Here is a 16,188-nt window from a genome sequence, read left to right on the forward strand (position 1 = left end):
GGAAGCTTTAAAAGGAGAGTGGTGCTTGAAATCATTGTTCTTCCTCTGTTAACCATGGTTACCTGCAAGGAAACACGTGCCGTCATCAATGCTTTGCACAAAAAGGGTTTCACAGGCAAGGATATTGCTGCTAGTAAGATTGCACCTAAATCAACCATTTATCGGATCATCAAGAACTTCAAGGAGAGAGGTTCAATTGTTGTGAAGAAGGCATCAGGGCTCCCAAGAAAGTCCAGCAAGCGCCAGGACTGTCTCCTAAAGTTGATTCAGCTGCGGGATCGGGGCACCACCAGTGCAGAGCTTGCTCAGGAATGGCAGCAGGCAGGTGTGAGTGCATCTGCACGCACAGTGAGGCGAAGTCGTTTGGAGGATGGCCTGGTGTCAAGAAGGGCAGCAAAGAAGCCACTTCTCTCCAGGTAAAAACATCAGGGACAGACTGATATTCTGCAAAAGATACAAGGATTGGACTGCTGAGGACTGGGGTAAAGTCATTTTCTCTGATGAATCCCCTTTCCGATTGTTTGGGGCATCCGGAAAACACCTTGTCCGGAGAAGACAAGGTGAGCGCTACCATCAGTCCTGTGTCATGCCAACAGGAAAGCATCCTGAGACCATTCATGTGTGGGGTTGCTTCTCAGCCAAGGGAGTGGGCTCACTCACAATTTTGCCTAAGAACACAGCCATGAATAAAGAATGGTAGCAACACATCCTCCGAGAGCAACTTCTCCCAACCATCCAAGAACAGTTTGGTGACGACCAATGCCTTTTCCAGCATGATGGGAGCACCTTGCCATAAGGCAAAAGTGATAACTAAGTGGCTCGGGGAACAAAACATCGACATTTTGGGTCCATGGCCAGGAAACTCCCCAGACCTTAATCCAATTGAGAACTTGTGGTTGATCCTCAAGAGGCGGGTGGACAAACAAAACCCCACAAATTCTGACAAACTCCAAGCATTGATTATGCAAGAATGGGCTGCCATCAGTCAGGATGTGGCCCAGAAGTTAATTGACAGCATGCCAGGGCGGATTGCAGAGGTCTTGAAAAAGAAGGGTCAACACTGCAAATATTGACTCTTTGCATAAACTTAATGTAATTGTCAATAAAAGCCTTTGACACTTATGGAATGCTTGTAATTATACTTCAGTATAACATAGTAACATCTGACAAAAATATATCATAACACTGAAGCAGCGAACTTTGTGAAGACCAATACTCGTGTCATTCTCAAAACTTTTGACCACGACTGTACACTTACATACATACATACATACATACATACATACATACATACATACATACATACATACATACATACATACATACATACATACATACATACATACATACATACATACATACAGTGGGGGAAAGAAGTATTTAGTCAGCCACCAATTGTGCAAGTTCTCCCACTTAAAAAAGACGAGAGAGGCCTGTAATTTTCATCATAGGTACACGTCAACTATGACAGACAAATTGAGAAAAAAAATCCAGATAATCACATTGTAGGATTTTTAATGAATTTATTTGCAAATTATGGTGGAAAATAAGTATTTGGTCACCTACAAACAAGCAAGATTTCTGGCTCTCACAGACCTGTAACTTCTTCTTTAAGAGGCTCCTCTGTCCTCCACTCGTTACCTGTATTAATGGCACCTGTTTGAACTTGTTATCAGTATAAAAGACACCTGTCCACAACCTCAAACAGTCACACTCCAAACTCCACTATGGCCAAGACCAAAAAGCTGTCAAAGGACACCAGAAACAAAATTGTAGACCTGCACCAGGCTGGGAAGACAGAATCTGCAATAGGTAAGCAGCTTGGTTTGAAGAAATCAACTGTGGGAGCAATTATTAGGAAATGGAAGACATAGAAGACCACTGATAATCTCCCTCGATCTGGGGCTCCACGCAAGATCTCACCCCGTGGGGTCAAAATGATCACAAGAACGGTGAGCAAAAATCCCAGAACCACATGGGGGGACATAGTGAATGACCTGCAGAGAGCTGGGACCAAAGTAACAAAGCCTACCATCAGTAACACACTACGCCGCCAGGGACTCAAATCCTGCAGTGCCAGACGTGTCCCCCTGCTTAAGCCAGTACATGTCCAGGCCCGTCTGAAGTTTGCTAGAGTGCATTTGGATGATCCAGAAGAGGATTGGGAGAATGTCATACGGTCAGATGAAACCAAAATAGAACTTTTTGGTAAAAACTCAACTTGTCGTGTTTGGAGGACAAAAGAATGCTGAGTTGCATCCAAAGAACACCATACCTACTGTGAAGCATGGGGGTGGAAAGATCATGCTTTGGGGCTGTTTTTCTGCAAAGGGACCAGGACGACTGATCCGTGTAAAGGAAAGAATGAATGGGGCCATGTATCGTGAGATTTTTGAGTGAAAACCTCCTTCCATCAGCAAGGGCATTGAAGATGAAACGTGGCTGGGTCTTTCAGCATGACAATGATCCCAAACACACCGCCCGGGCAACGAAGGCGTGGCTTCGTAAGAAGCATTTCAAGGTTCTGGAGTGGCCTAGCCAGTCTCCAGATCTCAACCCCATAGAAAATCTTTGGAGGGAGTTGAAAGTCCGTGTTGCCCAGCGACAGCCCCAAAACATCACTGCTCTAGAGAATATCAGCATGGAGGAATGGGCCAAAATACCAGCAACAGTGTGTGAAAACCTTGTGAAGACTTACAGAAAACGTTTGACCTGTGTCATTGCCAACAAAGGGTATACACTGTAACAAAGTATTGAGAAACTTTTGTTATTGACCAAATACTTATTTTCCACCATAATTTGCAAATAAATTCATTAAAAATCCTACAATGTGATTGTCTGGAATTTCTTTTCTCATTTTGTCTGTCATAGTTGACGTGTACCTATGTTGAAAATTACAGGCCTCTCTCATCTTTTTAAGTGGGAGAACTTGCACAATTGGTGGCTGACTAAATACTTTTTTCCCCCACTGTACATAGATACATACACATACATATCCATTAAAAATATATATTTTCCCCTTTATTACTTTCCAACCCCACCACCCTTTCCATAATTGGAGTAAACTAGTGAACAACAATGCTTAGGCCTCTACTCCCAGCTTATACTTACTATATACATTTTATGGACACAGTCAATTTTACAATAATTATATTTTGTTTGTTTTTTCTCCTGAACTTCTTCTACTCTCAACCACTCCGATCATTTTCATGATGTCCATCTGGTTTGCTTCTATATGCCATATCTTTCTAACTGTGCTCTTTCACAAAAGCTCCCAACCTACAACCTATATACTTATTATGGACACAGTATGCTTACATTATTAGTTATCTTGTTATTAGTTGTTGTTAGTTGTTATTAGTCCCATCCTTCAACTCCATTCAAAACCACCCATCTATATCTTAACACCATCCATATAGGATTTCTATTTGCCATATATTTTTCAACTGTACTGTGATGTTTTACAAAAGTTCTGAACCTTTCTATTCTCATTGTTTCTACAGATTGTAAATTGAAAATACATTTTTTTGCTAAAAGTATTATTATATTATTGATTGATTGACTTTTCAGATCACCCAGAAATGCTATCTGCAAGGTTAGCTCCAGGTAAATATTGCCTTGAGTCTTCTTGCTTATGATGCTACAAGCTTGGCACACCTGTATTTGGAGGGTTTCTCCCATTCTTCTCTGCAGATCCTCTCAAGCTTTGTCAGGTTGGAAGGGGACAGGGAGCCTAGCACTGTCACTGCACAGCTATTTTCAGGTCTCTCCAGAGATGTTCGATCGGGTTCAGGTCCGGACTCTGGCTGGGCCACTCAAGGACATTCAGAGACTTGTCCCAAGCCACTCCTGCGTTGTCTTGGCTGTGTGCTTAGGGTCGTTGTCCTGTTGGAAGGTGAACCTTTGCACCAGTCTGAGGTCCTGAGCGCTCTGGAGCAGGCTCCGTTCATCTTTCCCTCAATCCTGACTAATATCCCAGTCCCTGCCACTGAAAAACATCCCCACAGCATGATGCTTCCACCACCATGCTTCACCGTAGGGATGGTGCTAGGTTTCCTCCAGACGTGACGCTTGGGATTCAGGCCAAAGAGTTCAATCTTGTTTTCATCAGACCAGAGAATCTTGTTTCTCATGGTCTGAGTCCTTTAGGTCCCTTTTGGCAAATTCCAAGTGGGCTGTCATGTGTCTTTTACTGAGGAGTAGCTTCCGTCTGGCCACTCTACCATAAAGGCCTGATTGTTGGAGTGCTGCAGAGAAGGTTGCCCTTCTGGAAGATTCTCCCATCTCCACAGAGGAACTCTGGAGCTCTCTCAGAGTGACCATCGGGTTCTTGGTCACCTCCCTGACCAAGGCCATTCTCCCCCGATTGCTCAGTTTGGCCGGGCGGCCAGCTCTAGGAAGAGTCTTGGTGGTACCTCAATACAATCCTGTCTTGGAGCTCTACGGACAATTCCTTCGACCTCATGGCTTGGTTTTTGCTCTGACATGCACTGTCAACTCTGGGACCTTATATAGACAGGTGTGTGCCTTTTCAAATCATGTCCAATCAATTGAATTTACCACAGGTGGACTCCAATCAAGTTTTAGAAACATCACAAGGATGATCAATGGAAACAGGATGCACCTGAGCTCAATTTCAAGTCTCATAGCGAAGGGTCTGAATACTTATGTAAATAAGGTATATTTAATACATTTGCAAACATTTCTAAAAACCTGTTATTGCTTTGTCATTATGGAGGTATTGTTTGTAGATTGATGAGTATTTTTATTTATTTAATCAATTTTAGAATAAGCCTGTAATGTAACAAAATGTGGAAAAAGTCAAGGGTTCTGAATCTTTCCGAATGCACTGTATGTTCCCATAAAGAACCACAGCTATTCTAACAGTCAGGAAGGAAGGCGATGGATGACACTTACTGTAAGTGAAGCTGAGCCGTGGAGTGACATCGTCCTCAGTGGCAGCTGCTTGGACGAAGGCGTAGGCCAGTAGGAGAGTGAAGGCCGGGAAACAGAGCTGGGCTATGCTTATTGTCCACATGGCTCCTCTCCTCACGACTGCCAGCCAACTCACACTGTTTGTCTTTCAGGATTTGGGGGAATTCATGAACAGCGCCCTTTTCTCCTGTGTTTATTTTATCTCCCTCTCTTCCTGTGGGTCTGGGCTCCCTAAATGGGAGACCTGTGCTCTGTTGTGAAAGTGAAGCTCCTCCGGGGCTGCAGAAGACTCTGGCCTCGGAATGATGACCTTTCACCTCACAACAAGCCTCCCAGGATGGACAGCCTCCTCCAATCAGCCTCCATACAGTCAAACCACCCCAGGGGCTCAGCTGAGATCTGCACACATGGACAAAAGAACATTCATTCACATTGGTGTACAGACAGTGCAACACAGTTCACAGGGTTCCTCTCCTTATCATGGAACATTGGTTTGAAAAAACACTCCATTCGCACACGTCTCAGTACTAACAAGGCTTCAGCCATAAGGCTACTGGCTACATAGGGGCTACTTTAGGCTGAGTGCACTTCCCTGTGTTTGTGTTTGTTGGACATACAGTGGGGAAAAAAAGTATTTAGTCAGCCACCAATTGTGCAAGTTCTCCCACTTAAAAAGATGAGAGAGGTCTGTAATTTTCATCATAGTTACACGTCAACTATGACAGACAAAATGAGAAAAAAAAATCCAGAAAATCACATTGTAGGATTTTTTATGAATTTATTTGCAAATTATGGTGGAAAATAAGTATTTGGTCAATAACAAAAGTTTCTCAATACTTTGTTATATACCCTTTGTTGGCAATGACACAGGTCAAACGTTTTCTGTAAGTCTTCACAAGGTTTTCACATACTGTTGCTGATATTTTGGCCCATTCCTCCATGCAGATCTCCTCTAGAGCAGTGATGTTTTGGGGCTGTCGCTGGGCAACACATACTTTCAACTCCCTCCAAAGATTTTCTATTGGGTTGAGATCTGGAGACTGGCTAGGCCACTCCAGGACCTTGAAATGCTTCTTACGAAGCCACTCCTTCGTTGCCCGGGCGGTGTGTTTGGGATCATTGTCATGCTGAAAGACCCAGCCACGTTTCATCTTCAATGCCCTTGCTGATGGAAGGAGGTTTTCACTCAAAATCTCACGATACATGGCCCCATTCATTCTTTCCTTTACACGGATCAGTCGTCCTGGTCCCTTTGCAGAAAAACAGCCCCAAAGCATGATGTTTCCACCCCCATGCTTCACAGTAGGTATGGTGTTCTTTGGATGCAACTCAGCATTCTTTGTCCTCCAAACACGACGAGTTGAGTTTTTACCAAAAAGTTATATTTTGGTTTCATCTGACCATATGACATTCTCCCAATCCTCTTCTGGATCATCCAAATGCACTCTAGCAAACTTCAGACGGGCCTGGAGATATACTGGCTTAAGCAGGGGGACACATCTGGCACTGCAGGATTTGAGTCCCTGGCGGCGTAGTGTGTTACTGATGGTAGGCTTTGTTACTTTGGTCCCAGCTCTCTGCAGGTCATTCACTAGGTCCCCCCCGTGTGGTTCTGGGATTTTTTGCTCACCGTTCTTGTGATCATTTTGACCCCACAGGGTGAGATCTTGCGTGGAGCCCCAGATCGAGGGAGATTATCAGTGGTCTTGTATGTCTTCCATTTCCTAATAATTGCTCCCACAGTTGATTTCTTCAAACCAAGCTGCTTACCTATTGCAGATTCAGTCTTCCCAGCCTGGTGCAGGTCTACAATTTTGTTTCTGGTGTCTTTTGACAGCTCTTTGGTCTTGGCCATAGTGGAGTTTGGAGTGTGACCGTTTGAGGTTGTGGACAGGTGTCTTTTATACTGATAACAAGTTCAAACAGGTGTCATTAATACAGGTAACGAGTGGAGGTCAGAGGAGCCTCTTAAAGAAGAAGTTACAAGTCTGTGAGAGCCAGAAATCTTGCTTGTTTGTAGGTGACCAAATACTTATTTTCCACCATAATTTGCAAATAAATTCATTAAAAATCCTACAATGTGATTTTCTGGATTTTTTTCCTCAATTTGTCTGTCATAGTTGACGTGTACCTATGATGAAAATTACAGGCCTCTCTCATCTTTTTTAAGTGGGAGAACTTGCACAATTGGTGGCTGGCTAAATACTTTTTTTCCCCACTGTAACTCGCTGGAAATATATTAATTTCATAGCCTGTGGCCATGTCTGTCTGTTTTCAGATGGGCAGAGTGCACTCTTTACCTGGACCAAAACAAACACATCATCTGTCCTCTTAACAGGCAAATATGATCATATCTGACAGACTGAGACAAACAGAGCTGAGACAAAGACTCCCCTCTCTATGGGAGTCAGACTGACGTTTTCACTACAGTTAATATCATAATACTGTATCATAGTATCACCCGGCTAGTATGGGTCTACTTAGAGTTCAAATCGAATCAAAACCAAATCAAATTTGATTGGTTGCGTACACATATTTGCAGATCTTATCGCAGGTGCAGTGAAATGCTTGTGTTTCTAGCTCCAACGGTGCAGTAATACCTATTAATACAAAACAATACACATACACAGTACCAGTCAAAAGTTTATACACACCTACTCATTCAAGGGTTTCTCTTTATTTTTTTCAATTTTCTACATTGTAGAATACTAGTGAAGACATCAAAACTATGAAATAGCACATATGGAATCATGTAGTAACCAAAAAAGTGTTAAACAAATCAAAATATATTTTATATTTGAGATTCTTCAAAGTAGCCACCCTTTGCCTTGATGACAGCTTTGCACACTCTTGGCACACTCAGAGAGTCGCAAGCGGGATGTCATGTGCCTTTTACTAAGGAGTGGCTTCCGTCTGGCCACTCTACCATAAAGGCCTGATTGGTGGAGTGCTGCAGAGATGGTTGTCCTTCTGGAAGGTTCACCCATCTCCGTAGAGGAACTCTAGAGCTCTGGCATAGTGACCATCGGGTTCTTGGTCACCTCCCTGACCTAGGCCCTTCTCCCCCGATTGCTCAGTTGTCCAGGCGGTTCCAATCTTCTTCCTTTTAATAATGATGGATGCCACTGTTCTTGGGGACCAATGCTGCAGAAATGTTTTGGTACCCTTCCTCAGATCTGTCCCTCGACACAGTCATGTCTCGGAGCTCTACGGACAATTCCTTCTACCTCATGTCTTGGTTTTTGCTCTGACATGCATTGTCATCTGTGGGACCTTATATAGACAGGTGTGTGCCTTTCCAAATCATGTCCAATCAATTTAATCCATTTTAGAATAAGGCTGTAACGTAACAAAATGTGGAAAAAGTCAAGGGGTCTGAATACTTTCCAAATGCACTGTACATATGAAGTGGGTAAAACAGTATGTCAACATTATTAAAGTTTCTGTTTCTACGGGTAAACAAATAGAATACACAAAGAGATGGTTTGGTAATGATTCACAAAATACTAAGCCATAAATTAGCTCCTCCCTAAGGCATGCATTTCTCTGTGTGCATGAGGTACTGCATGAGGTTAGGTTAATTTGAAGGCATCATCGCATGACGAAACACCCTCAAGCCCTGAGAACTGGTATCTCCACACATACACTACATGGCCAAAAGTATGTGTACACCCCTTCAAATTAGTGGATTCGGCTCATTCAGCCACACCTGATGCTGACAGGTGTATAAAATCAAGCACACCGCCATGCAATCTCCATAGACAAACATTAGCAAAAGAATGGCCTGTGCTGAAGAGTTCACAGACTTTCAACGTACAGTTGAAGTCGAAAGTTTACATACACCTTAGCCAAATACATTTAAACTCTGTTTTTCACAATTCCTGACATTTAATCGTAGTAAATATTTCCTGTCTTAAGGTCAGTTAGGATCACCACTTTATTTTAAGAATGTAACATTTCTGAATAATAGTAGAGAGAATGATTTATTTCAGCTTTTATTACTTTCATCACATTCCCAGTGGGTCAGAAGTTTACATACACTCAATTAGTATTTGGTAGCAGTGCCTTTAAATTGTTTAAATTGGGTCAAACGTTTCGGGTAGACTTCCACAAGCTTCCCACAATAAGTTGGGTGAATTTTGGCCCATTCCTCCTGACAGAGCTGGTGTAACTGAGTCAGGTTTGTAGGCCTCCTTGCTCACACACGCTTTTTCAGTTCTGCCCACAAATGTTTTATAGGATTGAGGTCAGGGCTTTGTGATGGCCACTCCAATACCTTGACTTTGTTGTCCTTAAGCCATTTTTCCACAACTTTGGAAGTATGCTTGGGGTCATTGTCCATTTGGAAGACCCATTTGCGACCAAGCTTTAACTTCCTGACTGATGTCTTGAGATGTTGATTCAATATATCCACATACTTTTCCTTCCTCATGATGCCATCTATTTTGTGAAGTGCACCAGTCCCTCCTGCAGCAAAGCACCCCCACAGCATGATGCTGCCACAGCCGTGCTTCATGGTTGGGATGGTGTTCTTTGGCTTGCAAGCAGCCCCCTTTTTCCTCCAAACATAACGATGGTCATTATGGCCAAACAGTTCTATTTTTGTTTCATCAGACCAGAGGACATTTCTCCAAAAAGTACGATCTTTGTCCCCATGTGCAGTTGCAAACCATTGTCTGGCTTTTTTATGGCGGTTTTGGAGCAGTGGCTTCTTCCTTGCTGAGCGGCCTTTCAGGTTATGTCGATATAGGACTCGTTTTACTGTGGATATAGAAACTTTTGTACCTGTTTCCTCCAGCATCTTCACAAGGTCCTTTGCTGTTGTTCTGGGATTGATTTGCACTTTTCACACCAAAGTACGTTCATCTCTAGGAGACAGAACGCGTCTCCTTCCTGAGCGGTATGGCGGCTGCGTGGTCCCATGGTGTTTATACTTGCGTACTATTGTTTGTACAGATGAACGTGGTACCTTCAGGCGTTTGGAAATTGCTCCCAAGGATGAATCAGACTTGTGGAGGTCTACAGTTTTTATTCTGAGGTCTTGGCTGATTTCTTTTGATTTTCCCATGATGTCAATCAAAGAGGCACTGAGTTTGAAGATAGGCCTTGAAATACATCCACAGGTACACCTCCAATTGACTCAAATTATGTCAATTAGCCTATCAGAAGTTTCTAAAGCCATGACATCATTTTCTGTAATTTTCCAAGCTGTTTAAAGGCACCGTCAACTTAGTGTATGTAAACTTCTGACCCACTGGAATTGTGATACAGTGAATTATAAGTGAAATATTCTGTCTGTAAACAATTGTTGGAAAAATTACTTGTGTCATGCACAAAGTAGATGTCCTAACCGACTTGCCAAAACTATAGTTTTAATGACTCCAACCTTAGTGTATGTAAACTTCCGACTTCAACTGTACCATCATAGGATGCAACCTTTCCAACAAGTCAGTTTGTCAAAGTCCTGCCCTGCTAGAGCTGCCCCAGTCAACTGTAAGTGCTGTTATTGTGAAATGGACATGTCTAGGAGCAACAACGGCTCAGCTGCGAAGTGGTAGGCCACACAAGCTCACAGAACGGGACCGCCGAGTGCTGAAGCACGCAGCGCGTTCAAATCGTCTGTCCTCGGTTGCAACACTCACTACCGAGTTCCAAACTGCCTCTGGAAGCAATGTCAGCACAATAACTGTTCGTCGGGAGCTTCATGAAATGGGTTTCTATGGCCGAGCAGCCGCACACAAGCTTAAGAACACCATGCGCAATGCCAAGCATCGGCTGGAGGGGTGTAAAGCTCGCCACCATTGAACTCTGGAGCAGTGGAAACACGTTCTCTGGAGTGATGAATCACACTTCACCATCTGGCAGTCCAACAGACTAATCTGGGTTTGGCGGATGCCAGGAAACCACTACCTGCCCAAATGCTAGTGCCAACTGTAAAGTTTGGTGGAGGAGGAATAATGGTCTGAGGCTATTTTTCATGGTTCGGGCTAGGCCCCTTAGTTCCACTGAAGGGAAATCTTAACGCTGCAGCATGCAATTACATTCTAGACGATTCTGTGCTTCCAACTTTGTGGCAACAGTTTGGGGAAGGCCCTTTCCTGTTTCAGCATGACATTGCCCCTGTGCACTAAGCGAGGTCCATACGGAAATGGTTTGTTGAGATCGATGTGGAAGAACTTGACTGGGCTGCACAGATTCCTGACCTCAACCCCATCGAACACCTTTGTGATGAATTGGAATGCCAACTGCGAGCCAGGCCTAATCGCCCAACATCAGTGCCCGACCTCACTAATGCTCTTGTAGCTGAATGGAAGCAAGTCCCCGCAGCAGTGTTCCAACATCTAGTGGAAAGCCTTCCCAGAAGAGTGGAGGCTGTTATAGCAGCAAATGCCCATGATTTTGGAATGAGATGTTCGACGAGCAGGTGCCCACATCCTTTTGATCATGTAGTGTATATTAGTGCTGTATGTTGTGTCTGAGTGGTGAATAAATGCAAGCAGTGTTTCTTGGAAACATTAGTTTCTGTGGTTTCTAGTCCAAGATAATGAAAAGGTGTGTCCCTATACTGTATCAGCTCATATTGTAGTGCCGGTCAGTCAGAGGCACTGCCCCACTATGCTGTAGCTCATATCACCACCAATGCTCTTCCAATTCATAATTGAAGTAAGCAACAATATAAAGACACAAAAACATGCTGTTATATTAGTTGGAGATAGGCCTCTGTTCAATTAACGTAAAATTTCAAGAGTCAAGCCACCCAGTAGCAGACCACTGGGCAGAAACTGATGGAATCAACATTGTTTCAACGTAATTTGTCAATGTATTGTGACGTGGAATCTAAGTGGAAAATACATTGGATTTGCAAAAGGTCATCAACGTAAATTATTGTTTTGAGGATGAAATGTCAACAGACAAACCTTGTATAAAATATAGAACAAAACGTATAAGATCTTCTAAGTCTGTGTTTACCACAGACCTTATTTTCGGCGTTTATCCAAAAACCCTCCAAAAACTCAATTCATTTTCCCATAGGCTTTGTTCAACAAACCATGGCAGAGTTAGTGCCTACAAAAGATGCCATTACTATTGCTTTGTTGTTGAGAATGATTGTTGAGAGTCATTCCAAAAGATAGGTTTAACAGAGCAAATTATATGTGACCATACTTTATCACTCATATATCATCAATGATGCTATTAAGGCCTACATAGCATTTGCAAAGTCATCAACAGCTATTGTTCCAATTCAACTCAGGAATCAACAAAAATAAACAATACATATAGGCCTAGGGTTTCAAGCTGGTTGATTTCAAATGTAATTATATTTAGTGATATTGAATTGTGTTTGGTTGTCAACGCAACCAAATAGTAACATTTGAAGGAGATATACGGTATCTTCTGCTTTTAAATGGTTGAAAGCTCAGTGATAGACAGTGATAAACAACAAAAAATCGGACATTGTTTTTCCATTGGAATTTGGTTGTGCTTTTAGGTGTTTGAAAGCATATTGATAACACATTGGATATTCAACTAACTTTGGCTGTCTTTTTGAGTGGGTGAATATAGGTTGTAATCTCATTGATCCATGTCTCAACCAAGTATTACCCAATTATCCACATTGAAATGACATGGTGTGCCCAGTGGGAGTAGTCATAAAAGTTTTTTCATAATTGATCATAAGATGTTTGGTTTTCAATGTACATAAAAGCCTGTCTGCTTTCAATTATGTCCTCTACAAAACCATATTAAAGGAAATTGGAGTGATTAGAGCTTGTTGCCAGCCATTTGTGGTGGGGTTTGAAGAAAATGAATGGACCAATGCCCACAGGAGAGGCCTCTGTGATTAAACATGGTTGGACACAGCTACAACACTCCTAAACTCTCTATGGATCAATGATAGGCTATTAAATCTTTAATGTGCTTGCCAAGACCAAGAGTGGACACTGGCTACCTTGTATGCCCACATCTTAGCCAATATGACATGTGAAAGCATCAGGACAAAACCACAAAGCAGCTGTACAAGAGCATTAATGTGATGTGAACCACTGAAATTTACAGTGTGGCAAACGGCAAGGCCTCTATAGTAACAGAATGTAACGTGATAGACATCCCCCCCCATCTGCTGTTTTTATTATAATTGTCGAGAGGCTTTGCTTACAAGTGGTGCTGAATAACAAATGATCAAAATTGATCAATGTCAGAAAGCCCCTCAGGTTAAGAACGTCTCACCACCACCTGTGAATCCCCACACAGGGAGCCGCAGAGCTCCTCATACTGACTATATAATGAATTAATCAGGAGCATCTGGATCAGACAGGATATGTGCTTTACTCCGTCAACACAGCAGAAGGTGTCCCGTCTCCTGTTTCAAACTGATGTCTATTTTATCACCCAACAAAATCACTGAACTGTAAAATAAATTCACAAATGCAAATATGTACACATTTTCAAAACTCCAACCAGGCTATATTTCTATCTATCTAATGCTAATTCTAAAAACTGGTCGATGAAAGAACATAGACTAATGAAACTGTAAAGAGCACAAAGAGAGAGGTGTCAGAGAGTTGTGATGGTCTGCTTGGCTACACTGTAATGGTAGCGCCTTCCAAGTTTCCCGGTCCTTTGTGTGGAGTGTTGCGTGCCGTAAACAGGGCCATGGTGAGGGCCACATCAGCATGGGAGGCAGCCACAAGCATCATTAGCCTTCTTTGTGAGGAGCAAATTGTAGTCAAGTCCCATCTGACCAATGAGCAGCCGCTGCTCCATTAATCCTTCTGTTGTGTGACAGGCAGAGGAAGTGTCCTACACTACACTACTGGCCCACATGCATCAGGCCGGGTTTTGCTGAGGCATGCCAACAGTTGAACTCAATGGGAGTAAGAGAAGGAGGGCCTCTGACAGCATAGAGATTGCAACTCTGTATTTCTCTCTAGTATGGTTTATCTGAAGGTACTGAATCATCTCATTGTCTCACTATCATCTCTTTCACATAAACCCCCCTACAATTTACTATGGTCAAGATACAACAGACCATAGCAAACATATATGATACATCTGAATAATGGATTTCATTGATATCAACGTAGGCTACTACTTTATCCTTTTGAGTCAATTTTCATTCAGATACAATCAGGTTGGAGCAAACATTTCTGCTACTGTAGCAAATGTCAAGGTTGTGGATAAGAGCTGAGAGTTAGTTTCCCATTTAGGTTGGAATAACATCTCTAGCATGTCACTTTGGACACAATGTAGGGAAAATAATGTGTATTTTTTGCGTAAATGAAAACAGCAGAGAAAAAACATTCAAACTCTTACATTTCCAAAGGAACAAAAACATTCTCCTCTCTACGCAGATGATGCTACGGTTCATCATTGAGGTGATAAGTGAGTAGGTCTACATTTTCTAATAGACTTCATGTTTTCAAAGGCATAAAGATGCTTTCCCTCAGATTCATACCAGCCTATCATCTGCATGATGAGTAATAGTAATAGTTTTGACTATCCAGTCACTGCAGTGGATTAATTGGGAGAGGAGGTGACCAACAAAACTAACTAGCTTTTCCCAGTCACTGTCAGAGTTACTCTACTGGCCTTCCTAATTATTGCCAGAGTCCTATACTGGGAGAAACCGGAGCACTTGTGAGAACTGCATCACACAGTGACGTGCCAGTGTGCTGGGGAGCCACCATGGAGTTTCTTACTGGAATTGTTTACAGAGTCATGAATGTTTCCATTGCATTTTTAAAGGGAGCTGATGTAGTGGTTACTCAGAGCAGAGAAAAGCTTTGAGGCAATCTAGACATATTAACTCAACATTAAAAGGGTATTAAGAGCTATGACAAGTTCAGAGCAGGATCAGCTGGAGCTATGTTATCGTTCCCACACTGAATAAATACATCATAGAAGGGTCTGACGCAAAAAAGGAGATACATTTTATATTTAACCAAAACAGGGACATTTCCAATACTCTGTATCAGTCATATCCTGGAATACAGTTCCTGTTGTAAATCCCCAGTTCACGTCCAAGGTCTGGAAGGCGTTCATGGAACGTCTGGGGTCTCGGTCAGCCTGACCTCTGGGTTCCACCCCGAGAGTAATGGGCAGGTGGAACGGGTAAATCAGGACGTGGGTAGGTTCCTGCGGTCCTACTGCCAGGACCGGCTGGGGGAGTGGTCGGTGTTCTTGCCATGGGCAGAATATGCCCAGAACTCTCTCCGCCACTCCTCCACTAACCTGGGCTAGACAATCTGGACCCTTTCTTCCTAAAACTAGCCGCCGAAATTGTCGCAACCCCTATTACTAGTCTGTTCAACCTCTCTTTCATAACGTCTGAGATCCCCAGAGATTGGAAAGCTGCCGCGGTCATCCCCCTCTTCAAAGGGGGTGACACTCTAGATCCAAACTGCTACAGACCTATATCCATCCTGCCCTGCCTTTCGAAAGTATTCGAAAGCCAAGTTAACAAACAGATCATCGACCATTTCGAATACCACCGTACCTTCTCCGCTATGCAATCCGGTTTCCGAGCTGGTCACGGGTGCACTTCAGCCACGCTCAAGGTCCTAAACGATATTATAACGCGATTGATAATAGACAGTACTGTGCAGCCGTCTTCATCGACCTGGCCAAGGCTTTCGACTCTGTCAACCACCGCATTCTTATTGGCAGACTAAATAGCCTTGGTTTCTCAAATGACTGCCTCGCCTGGTTCACCAACTACTTCTCAGATAGAGTTCAGTGTGTCAAATCGGAGGGCCTGTTGTCTGGACCTATGGCAGTCTCTATGGGGGTGCCACAGGGTTCAATTCTTGGGCCGACACTTTTCTCCGTGTATATCAATGATGTCGCTCTTGCTGCTGGTGACTCTCAGATCCACCTCTACGCAGACGACACCATTTTGTATACATCTGGCCCTTCATTGGACACTGTGTTAACAAACCTCCAAACGAGCTTCAATGCCATACAACAATCCTTCAGTAGCCTTCAACTGCTCTTAAACACTAGTAAAACTAAATGCATGCTTTTCAATCGAACGCTGCTAGCACCCGCCCACCCGACTAGAATCACCACTCTCGACGGGTCTGACCTAGAGTATGTGGACAACTACAAATATCTAGGTGTCTGGTTAGACTGTAAACTCAACTTCCAGACTCACATAAAGAATCTCCAATCCAAAGTTAAATCTAGAATCGGCTTCCTATTTCGCAACAAAGCCTCCTTCACTCATGCTGCCAAACATGCCCTCGTAAAACTGAC

General features: G+C 43.1%; 1 protein-coding gene across 3 annotated transcripts in view; it reads right to left on the reverse strand.

The window, feature by feature from the left end:
• Nucleotides 1-16,188, reverse strand: part of LOC121577449 (semaphorin-4B-like) — a 117,501-nt gene that overhangs the window by 34,075 nt on the left and 67,238 nt on the right. For all 3 annotated transcript variants that reach the window (XM_045223465.1, XM_045223466.1, XM_045223464.1), the window contains exon 2: nt 4,918-5,334. In XM_045223465.1, the coding sequence (XP_045079400.1) occupies nt 4,918-5,038 (121 nt within the window). In that variant the 5' untranslated portion in view covers nt 5,039-5,334. The remainder of the gene's footprint in view (nt 1-4,917; nt 5,335-16,188) is intronic.

Source organism: Coregonus clupeaformis, chromosome 11, assembly GCF_020615455.1.
Source record: "Coregonus clupeaformis isolate EN_2021a chromosome 11, ASM2061545v1, whole genome shotgun sequence".
NCBI lineage: Eukaryota > Metazoa > Chordata > Actinopteri > Salmoniformes > Salmonidae > Coregonus > Coregonus clupeaformis.